The sequence below is a fragment of the Protomyctophum parallelum genome (assembly GCF_964188405.1).
Source record: "Protomyctophum parallelum genome assembly, chromosome: 9".
Classification (NCBI taxonomy): Eukaryota; Metazoa; Chordata; class Actinopteri; order Myctophiformes; family Myctophidae; genus Protomyctophum; species Protomyctophum parallelum.
Window position 1 is genome coordinate 14,649,622 of NC_139706.1, and position 11,453 is coordinate 14,661,074.

At 42.1% G+C, this 11,453-nt stretch overlaps 1 protein-coding gene across 1 annotated transcript; it reads right to left on the reverse strand.

Annotated features, from left to right (window-relative positions):
• Window positions 1-2,201: 2,201 nt before the first annotated feature.
• On the reverse strand, window positions 2,202-9,674 carry fxyd6 (FXYD domain containing ion transport regulator 6; the record flags this gene model as incomplete). Its single annotated transcript, XM_083773121.1, has 6 exons — window positions 2,202-2,239; window positions 4,543-4,592; window positions 7,491-7,530; window positions 8,859-8,933; window positions 9,351-9,401; window positions 9,623-9,674. Coding segments are annotated over 6 exons (306 nt in total), but the record flags the coding sequence as incomplete, so codon positions are not given.
• Window positions 9,675-11,453: the final 1,779 nt, after the last annotated feature.

Sequence of the window (11,453 nt, forward strand, 5' to 3'; positions counted from 1 at the left end):
GGGAAATATGGCCATCACCATTTTTCAAATGGTCCCTTGGCCTTCTACCTCAATATATGTTAATGTAAATGGGTTACATGGGTACCTACAAGCCTCCCCTATACAGACATACCAAATTTATGTTAAGCCCATGTAGTTTTGTGCAAGAATCATGTAGTGTTTTGCATGCTGTACAAATATGTAATTTCCGCCTATTATAAAAACTGTGTATTTGCCCATTTCTGCACACTGGGAGTTCTTAAACAGGAATGTCATTGCATAAATTGATATTTCTTGACAACAAGATCAAGATGGCTGACATGTAAACCATCCCAACAGCTTTGAAATATTTATCCATTTCCTCTAAAGTCAGAGACCCTTGCAGGTAAAAAATATATATATATACATCAAGTAACATATAATAAGCATTATAGATGTGAACATTTCAAAGTATTGTTTAATATAGGATTTAGTCAGTTAGCTATTAACCATGCTAGCTAACATTACTGTGATAGTTATTGCAATGTACAGAATAGCTTAAATAATGTTGATGACTGTGTGTACTGAACTGTGTCAGCATCACTCTTGACTCTTGACTCTCTTGACTTGTAGTAAATGTTACATTAACCACTTAAACCCTATATGGGTAACCGGACTCAGGGCTGAATGCTAGTGTTGTTTCTGTTTTCTGTAATCGGCATCCGGGATGCGGCAGTGACACAGCTGGGAGGAGGGTGAGCACATATACAGACATCTGTGCTCATCAGTAAACCATGGCAGTATACTAGTGTTGATTTTGACAGCACATTTTGATTCAGTTTTACTACAGTTGGTTTAGTCGACTAAAATGTATTTTGGTGAGCCTTGGCGGTGTCGCAATGGCTGATTTTACACTTGGTTGCATGCTGAAAATAGCAGATCTAGAAGCTCACGTGCGGCGCGTTGTGACTTTGTGAGCTTCTAGATCAGCTATTTTCAGCATGCAACCGAGTGTAAAATGACTTGTCCTTTAGTTCTACTGGATCTCTTCTCCACTAGTCCCTCCCTAACATTTTTTTTTTTTAATCTCTTGACGAAATTGTCAGTAGTCATAGTCATCATAGCTTACCATTTACTTAGTTTTTGTTTCGTTTTCGTCTGTGAAAAAAAGTTGGTCGACGAACATCGTTCATCATAGTTTTAGTCGACGAAATCAACACTGCATGGCAGTTGAGATTAATTGTCATACAGTTTAAACTGTAGAAGGCCCATGTCACAGTTTACATGTAAACAAAAACATGTGAATGCGCGCGCGCACACACACACACACACTGACCTACGATACAGGATACTTATTCATATTACCTATGTGTACGTCCCAATGAACATAACAAATACTAAAAACCAGACAATAGTAATACAAAACGTATAGCATTAACGATAGACAACACAACACTGATTTCTGTCCCCAGAATTGTTCCTCGTTGATAAGCATTATGTTATACTTTAGCTATTGAAAAATACCAGACCAAGCTCATGCTATGAGCTCATGCTATGAGCTTGTAAGCTCATGCTATGAGCTTGTAGCAGACCTACAAGCTCATGCTATGAGCTTGTAGGTCTGCTATTTTTTCAAAAATCGTGAAAATGTGCCTCAAATCTTTGAATATATATTATTACCGAGTGAACATTTTAACTCAAATCTTTTCTTCTCTTCTGGGGAGGTCCCTCCCTGGAACAACATATTTTCAGATGGGGGGGGGGGGGGGGGGGAGGCATTTTACATATCATTTTTGGGGTCCTTGACATGAAATATTGAGCACCACACTGATACAGAAACATAAGACATTTTTTCGACGTCAGGCCTAAATGGGTTTTAAAGTAGCCTCCTGGGGAGAGAGAGACCCGTTAGCAGAAAAGGCACATTAAAAAACTGGACGGCGGCAACGACAGCACTGGTAGACAAGCTAGCACGGTCACAACAACACAAGCGCGGAAACAACAACCTGTTAGTAGCATGGTCACAATGTTTATGTACACGTTACACCTCATCGTATAACTTAACCCCCACACCACCACCGTCCCGGCCCCTTTATACCCTGTCATATATATTATAGCCAATTCATCATAATAAATAATTGATTTAACGTTATAGTGATTATCATCATCCGGTCGTGTTTTTTTTACAGCAAATAAGATCGACGGTAATTTTCAGGAGGCACTACAGAGTCCAGACGAGTCGTTCAGGTCTCAGCGTTTGTTTCTTTGGCAGCCGCTGCAGCTGGAAGAGATCAAGCTTAATTAGGATTTGTTTCAGATTCAGTCTCTCTCTCTCTCTCTCTCTCTCTCTCTCTCTCTCTCTCTCTCTCTCTCTCTCTCTCTCTCATGATAAATATGTTCTACATTGCCAAAGCATACATACAACAAAACAAGTCAACATTGTGCACACAGAGACAACAACTCTCTGCGCACACTATAGAGACCACAACAAACATCCCAACAATAATGAACAACAAGCAATACAGTAACAATGAAAATAAGTTAACAGACAGAAACATAACAGCAACTTAATGACCCTGTTCAGCCAGATATACCTGGCTCTACTGTCCACTGGCTGTCCCTCAGTTGATGACAACTCCACACGTATTTCTCCCAGAGCATATTGAAGTGATGAGTTATAGTTTAGACTTAGAGCTTAGTTAGAGCTCTCTCTCTAGCCTACACAAAATATGCCTTCTCCGTCCAACTGTGTTCAGCTCCTCACCCGCCACATCGTTTGCTTAATTTCCTTTATTTGCTGCGGATTGCATTCACACCTGCACCGAATCGAAATCAAGTGCGATTGGAAGCGAAGCGAAACCCCCATTTTTGGGCAGAGTAGAATGTGGTTCTTTTGATGCGCATTAGGATTCGAATGAGCCTTCACACCTGCCAAACGAAGCGAACTTTCGGACAATGCGCAGCAGGGTTCGTTTTAATCGCAGTAAAGCTTTCTGGTGTGAATGTCACCTTAGTTTCTGAACCAATCAGAGCGTTGCATCCCTCCAGGCTATGGGGACGTAGGTCCGTCTCATGCACGACCACATGCACGCACATGCACAGTGGTTTGTTTACAAGTGACAGAGAGACGGCAGCAAAGCCAGGGGGTTATCTCTAACCTGTACACAACCTATATACATATTTTAGCGTGATGATTAAGTTTAAAACGAGTAATACACTGTCTGGATGTCATCTTGAATGAGATTAAAAACTGAGTAGTTTGTAATCAAAACCAGCTGTGTTTGGACAGAAGCGCAGCAATTTATTTTTATTTAACCAGTAAAAACCACATTGAGACTGAAGTCTCTTTTACAAGTGTGAACTGGCCAGGACAATAGGCAAAATAAGTGACACAACTCTGCCAGTAACAAAACAAACAGGACAGACATACAATGCTCATAAATACAGTACCCACTACCGAAGAAGCTTAAAGGGAGAACAGGAACGCGACCGATAAGGACTAATAAATAAAAACTAAGCAACGGAAATTGCTAGTTGACTAAGATGCAAGCAGACAGTTGCTATACGTCAAAGCAGGAGCAATGTATGGGAAGTGTGCCCATGGCAATCCCTTTAAAGCTCACTAGGGGAATCACAGCAGCCAGTTTGAGTCTGGACTGTAGGTCATTCCAAGACCAGGGTCCGAAATAAGCAATGCTTTTTTTCCCAGCCTCAGATTTAGTTGGGGGCACGACATAGCGTAACCAAGCATTTGATCTGAGGTTGAGAGAGTTTTGGGAGTATATTATGAGTATACCAATGTAGCAACCTGCGAGACGTTAAGGAATACCAACCCACGAGGGCGTACAGAGTACAGTGATGAGTCCTATAATAGGAACCAAACGGGTGGGATTCATTTTGATTGGCTTGTATCTTGTATCTCTACACGTCATCATGCAGCACGTTTTCGTTAAGGAATTACTTCGCTAAGGAAGTAATTCAATTTGTATTTTTATGGACTTTTGATATAAAAACACACAAAAATGAGAGTGCACGTTCCCATTTTTTGGCATCCATTGTTAGGTATGCCCATATTATGTCCACGGATTTACTTTAAAAGTGTGAAAAACTTATTTTTCATTTTGGAGTTAATGACTATCTTGGCTTCATATCTATGGGTCTATTTCATGTCACATAGCAGGTTTTCCCATAAAGATGTCAGTATTGAACGAAACCAATCATCTAATTATGGACAATCTGTCTTCATGTGGTTTCCTAGTAACTTCCCCTTTATCATTTTCTGACCAAATCCTTGCGTTAAAAGCCAATGCAATTGAAAACAAAAGTGAAACTTAAAGTAAAATGTTGAATAGAAAGCCACTCTTTAACCTGTGTCTTTTTTTAAATTAATATTTATGGATGACATGATATCCAAACCATGTCTCTCTCTCTCCCTCTCACTCTCTCCTCTTTGTCACGTGCAAAATACAAACAAACAGAATAAATCCCTGTCACGACTTCTATGTTTATTGACATATGGAGTAGACAGTGGGGGAGACAGACGTTGGGGGGGGTGGGGGGGATTTGTTAAGATGTGTTCCTCACCCTTGGAGACAATCAGATTCTCTTGCTGAGCCTCGTCATCTCCGGGAACCCTGAGGTGACACAACAAAACAGGTTGTCATCATGTCGACCAAACAATGTCTAGTAACTAAGTATAGGCTCTTAATTATTGTATCCTCAGCCATCTTATTAGCCTGCTTTCCAGGAACCCATGAATCACAGGGAATATGTTGAGACCATACTAAAGTAAGTGCGCGTGGTTGTGAATCAGGGCTGTGGATCTTTGGCTGTCCCACGATTCGATTCCGATTCCGATTCTTGGGGTCACGATTCGATTCAAAATTCAAAAGCATTTTTTTTCTCCCAGATTCAAAACGATTCTCTATTCAAAATGATTCAATACATATAGGATTTCATCACTATCCTGAGTAGGATAAATGGAGATGATTTTAAGGTCCGTGTCGATGACATAGTCATCTCTAGCAAAGTAGAGATCACATATCTAGGATGTATCCTTGACAATAAACTGACAGGAGATAGCATGGCATCAAGGGTGATCAAAATAATTAATCAAAGAACAAGATTCTTAGGCAGAATATCCTCCTTCATTAACAAAAGGGCCCTCAGGACCTTAGCTGGAGCCCTCATACTGCCCATCTTTGACTATGCTTGTACGTCCTGGTTCCCTAACACCTCAATGGCACATAAAACCAAGCTTCAAACTTCTCAAAACAAACTAATCCGTCTTCTTCTCCACCTAGGGCCCATGACCCACGTATATGCGGAGCATTTTGACAGCATAGGCTGGCTCAGGGTGGAAGATAGAGTCAAGCAATTGAAGATGGGCCTGACTTTCAAAATTGTAAATGCAACTTTACCCTCCATGCCCTCAGTACCCACTTACTTGTCTAATTACTTTAAAAAAGTGAGCAACACCCACAGCCATAAAACTAGAGGGAGCGTGAACAACGATCTGGTGCCACCCATTTATAAAACAAATATGGGCAAATTCACCTTTCAAAGCACTGCTACCCAGGTGTGGAATGCCCTCCCCCCCCATCGCTCAAAACGAACAAATCACTGGCTTCCTTCAAGACAGGCCTAAAAATTCACCTGTCAGCAGGTCAAAGGGAGAGGAGGTGATCGCCCCAGCCTCTTTGTGCGAATAACCCCCTTCCGATTAAACCTTCGTCCCCAACCTGTGCATACTGTATATTTCATGTTTAGAGGAAATGTATATGTTGCTTTAAATTATTATTGTTATATCACTTACTATTACTGTGTTAACTTATTATTCATGTCATGTGTGAGCGGATAGGACCCGAATGGAAACAAGGCCGCAAGGTCTTTCTTCGGTGAGATCCTTTTTTGAACAAAGATGCCTGACTGTACATTGTGCTGTTTGCATTTATGTTGCCTAATAAAGTATTCAATAAAAAAAAACCCATCTACTCCAGCCAACTGAAGTGACTGAAGACATGATGTTTACTGTGATTAGGGTGAACTTACATTTCACATTTCATCGTCCAATCAGAGACAGACACACACGCAGTAGTGGACGAAGTACTCGACCTCAGCAGTAGGTGAGTAACATTACAGATACTAATTGTCAAATTTTACTCCACTACAAGTGAAATTAGCTCAGTCAAAAAGGTTATACAAGAGAAAGTACAAAAGTAATTACGTTTAAATATAATTAGTTTAGTTTAGGTTTATAGTTACTTAGTTTATTTGATCGTCTTCACGGTAACAATATACAGCTTATTTATCAGCACGAGGTTACCTCGAGAGCGGTCAAAACTATAGGATAACAGATCTACAAGCTCTACAAGCTCATAGCGCGGTACCGAGTGCCGCGCTACGAGCTTGTAGGTCTGCTATTTTTTGAAAAATCGTGAAAATGTGGTGTGTGTGTGTGTGTGTGTGTGTCCCCGTGTCCGTCTGTTACCAGCTAATCTCCGGCACCGTTAACGTACTCGATGCCAAATTTTGCATACACACTCCCTGGATGCCAACGATTAACCTCTGCTCCAAATTACTCCTCCATATTCTGTCCACTTTCCCGTTTTTGACAGTAGTCCATTACTTTAAGTCAGCAAGATGTATCATATATATATATATATATATATATATATATATATATAAATATAAAAAAAGTCCAGGGATGTATACTAGGAATAAAAAACATCACAACTAGAATTTCCGCACTCAGGTGGTACCGATTTGTTAAATGTGGGGTCTTGGCCCATGGGCTAGACAATCTTTGAAGAACACAGCGTGTGGCCAATTGCATTTAATCCATTCTGGGCGGGAACCCATTTTGGTGTTAGCATCATGTCGTGCTTTAGCTATTTAAAAATAGCAGATCTACAAGCTCATAGCGCGCCACCGAGTGGCGCGCTACGAGCTTGTAGGTCTGCTATTTTTGAAAAATCTAAGAGCGACTGACATAGAAGACATTTTTAGAATCTGATCTCAGGTCAGAATGGGTTAAGGGAAGAAGAGGAAAGAAAGACAAAAAGTACAGCCTCCCTAAACGTACTTTGCAACCTTCCTAGAAAATGTACTTTTTTTGAGGGGCGCCATGCAGCCTCTCCTCCACAGGTTTAATGTCTGTCTAGTGTTCAATGTTTGTTTTGTAAACGCCATTGACAATGAAGGGAAAATGTACGTCATAATGTGCCTCATTATTACGTCATATTGTCTCTTTATTGTTAATGGCGTTTAATGTTTGTGTTGGCACCACCATTACATCACCTAATCAACATGAGTGAGACTTTCATATATTAGCGCCCCTCACTTCACACAGGTGTGATTTTTTTTATCCCACGATTTTGGAACCAATTTTTTCACCCCGTGTCAATTATCTAATCGTGTAATGCTGTACTTGAGTAAAAAGTAAAATATGTGTCTTGGAAATGTACTTGAGTAAAAGTAATGTAATCGCAAGTACATTTACTCCGTTACTCTCCACCACTGGGGAAACATACCTGGGCTTCTGCTGCTCTGCACTGCAGCGACACCGTCGACCTGCAAACACCATCAACCATTAACCATGTTTTCATGCATTATTTTTTTTCAAAGATGAAAAATGCCATCACAGTAAAATGTTACACATTAAACGAGGAAGAATGTAATCATTAGCACACATGTAATAATTTATTTACTCTACCGTCAGACTGGACTGCACGCCTGACGACACCAGGCCCAGGAAATGATTCCCAATGCATTTTCCTCATAGACATTTCGAAACGTATAAAGGACCTTATAAGCGTCGTACGACCAACTCTTGTCGTAACAAATCATGACAACAAACACAATATTTTGGACCAAACAAAAAACAACAAAAAGAGTGTTGTAACCTGCCGTTTCTTTTTCTACTTTCTAATTCTTTGTCTGGCCCAAAAAATTGTGTTTATTGTCATGATTTGTCACGACAAGAGTTGGCTTTGTCCGCGGCGTAAACGTCTTTAAATAAATACTTTCTGAAAAGTCTATGAGGAAAATTAACGGCAATTTCTTTTCCGGGTCTCTCGAGGGGGCGGGACTGCGACGCTCTATAGCCTTCGAAGCGAGCGGCCATGTTGCCCATACAAAGCCAATAATGTGCAGCAACTATGGTTTTTTTGGACACACCTACCTATATTTAGTGCATCCCAATGGTCAAATTAGCCTTTGTGATTTTGGGGGATAAACAATTACCTCAAGTCAAGAGTATGTTTACAATTAGTGTAATATCACTTCTTTGCTGATATCTCATTTGACTGACCAGTTGAAACCCTTTTCGCCCCAACATTGGCTTTGTAGGGCAGCATATATAGGTGTAACGCCCGGGATTCGAACTCGGGCCTCCCGCGTGAAAGTCCAACATCTTAACCACTAGACCAAAGGTGATATCCCTATGGACCGAGGGGGGGGGGGGGGGGGGGGAGATATATTAGACTTTTGAGGCCATCAGGCAGTGGAGGCTCTGAGCCACTCTGCTACATAGGAGCCCATCTAGTTTCTGTAGTTTCTGCTTGATATACAGTACAGTACATGCCCCATGAGCCATGACGTAACAGTACAACCCCTGGACATGCGGCTATAGTATGTCACAGGGACTTACAGTATACCCCCAATCCAACCCTTGATGCTGAGTGCCAAGCAGGGAGGCACTGGGTCCCATTTTATAATATATTTTTTATAGTTGAACCCCGACCTCCCCGTCTCAGGGCGGACACAAAGCCACTGAGCTGGTCATTTATTTACTAGCAGCACCAACAGAGTGGACCACACACACACACACACACACACACACACACACACACACGCACAAGCACACGCACACACACACACACGCACACGGGATGACTTACTGAGAATGAGGAGGATACCCAGCAGGAACAGAACCACAGCGAATGTCAGTCCTCCAATCCTGAGGCTCTCATAGTCTAAAGAGACATTTGACGAGAGAGACACAGGTTACTGTGCGTGTGTGTGTGTGTGTGTGTGTGTGTGTGTGTGTGTGTGTGTGTGTGTGTGTGTGTGTGTGTGTGTGTGTGTGTGTGTGTGTGTGTGTGTGGTGGGGGGGGGGGGGGGGGGTTCCAGGGTGTTCCCCAGATCAATTTAACAACTTTAACCTACCTTATATAAATCGGTTATTTGAAAATAGCGATCTATACATGCAAGCTCACAATGCATCACATCACGAAGCAATTACATAACATTTTTGGGGTTCTTTTAGGGTCATTGGAGCACCACTGATACAGAAACATGAGGTATTTCAGAAAATTGACAGGATTTAGAAGTTTTTCTTTTTAATTTCAGGCCTAAATGCCTTAAGGCAAGACCTATCAACAGACACTTACCGTAGACAAAGTCGTTTTTGATATCCTTCTTGACATCCTCCTCCTTGACATCTATAAACACGAATGCACACACACACACGCGCACGTGCATGCACATGCACACACACACACACACACACACACACACACACACACACACACACACATTGGAAGGCATGCAATCAGCAGCAGTGGACGTAAGTAAGTAAAGCAGTGAACGTACTGACATTATTTGAAACATAAACATAAATAAACAGCATTTATTACATACATACTGTACATACAATACTCACCCTGCGCAACACTGGCCGCTACAGCTGTCAGACAGGCATAGGGAGGGGCAGAGGATTATTGGACAGAGAGAAATAAAGAATAGCAGAGCCTACACTATAAGATCCTGTGTTCATTTTACACACACACACACACACACACACACACACACACACACACACACACACACACACACACACACACACACACACACACACACACACACACACACACACACACACACACACACACACACACAGACAGACAGACAGACAGACAGACAGACAGACAGACAGACAGACAGTTCCCCTTCATGTTATTGTTTTGCAAACGGTAGCTCCAACTTCAAAGTATCTAACCAACCAGTGCTGTATGTATACGCCTCATTGCCCAGCCAGCACCTCACAAACTATCCGTCTCTTAGGTGTGCACGTCGTGTGTGTGTGTCGTTATAATAATACACCATACAAACCAGCAGCACACAAAACATCCATTTGCTCCTGGCAGACAGTCAGTCACTCAGCAGGAAGCCCGGAGGCACAGAGCCACGCCCACGCCCACACCACTACCTGTGCCTACACTGCCCCCCTGTGGACAACTGGGATGCACATTGGCAGTGTGTCTGCATAAGAGTGGCCTCTGCACTTGCGTGCGTGCGTGCGTGCGTGTGGTGCGTGCGTGCATGGATTTGGTGAGTGGAGGAGCACTTACCAGAAAGCACGAGCAAAACAGTTTCCATGGCAACTGTTGGAATATTAAGAGAGGGAGAACAAGATACAATTAAAGAGAGAGAGAGAGAGAGAGAGAATACATGAATGACTTAACCCATTCTGGGCGTAAACCCCTTTTGGTGGTCTGCTATTTTTGAGTACCGTAATTTCCGCACTATAAGGCGCACCTGAATATAAGCCGCACCAGCCAAATTTAGGGAAAATCCCAGATATGTACGTATACAAGCCGCACCGGACTATAAGCCGCAGGTGGCCCCCTAGTGGCCGTCATGTTACCTCAGAGCCTTAGATGGCTCTGTGTTAGCTGTAAAAATCCATAGATTAGCCACACCGTTGTATAAGCCGCAGGGTTCAAATCATGGGTAAAAAGGTGCGGCTTATAGTCCGGAAATTACGGTATATATTCTTTCAGAAGACTTTTTTTTTATTTCGACGTCAGGCCTAAGATATGTGTATATGCACACACAACATATGCACACTCACAAACTGTACCTGTTGTACTATGAGGCTTCTGGGTGCAGTGCTCCACGCATAACTAACTACAGTATCAAGTGTTCAGTAACGTTGTGCTATCGTAACCGTGACGAGTGTACTAAATGGAGACAAGTGGACCCGTAAGGCTACTGTTCTGCATGCATGTTCTCATTTCATGTTCTGAGATCGTCCCAGTTTCCCTGAGGACACCGAACAACCTTGGCCTATTTCAATTACGTTCCCGCGCGCACACACACACACACATACACACACACACAGTCATACACAGTCACACACACCGCTTTTCTATCAATTCAAAACCTATGTATGTCATTATTGGGAAAGAAAAAGATTTTGAAATATTTTTCAAAAACATTCAAACATTTTTTCACATCTACATGCTTGGAATAACAGACATAAATAAATCACAGTGGGGTCCTACCGGCGTGAAGTGGGAGAACTTCAAGTCAAGGTCGTGCTCACTTATTGAAAGTCCCACACAAATGAAGGCAGCCCTGAAAAGACAGGTATGCACATTCAGTGGTGTAACACGCAGTGGTTCTCAAACTTTTTCATATGAAAGACCCTCAGTTTGACATGCATTAGGCTACAGGACCCCCATTTAAAAACCCATATAGGCCTGACGTTG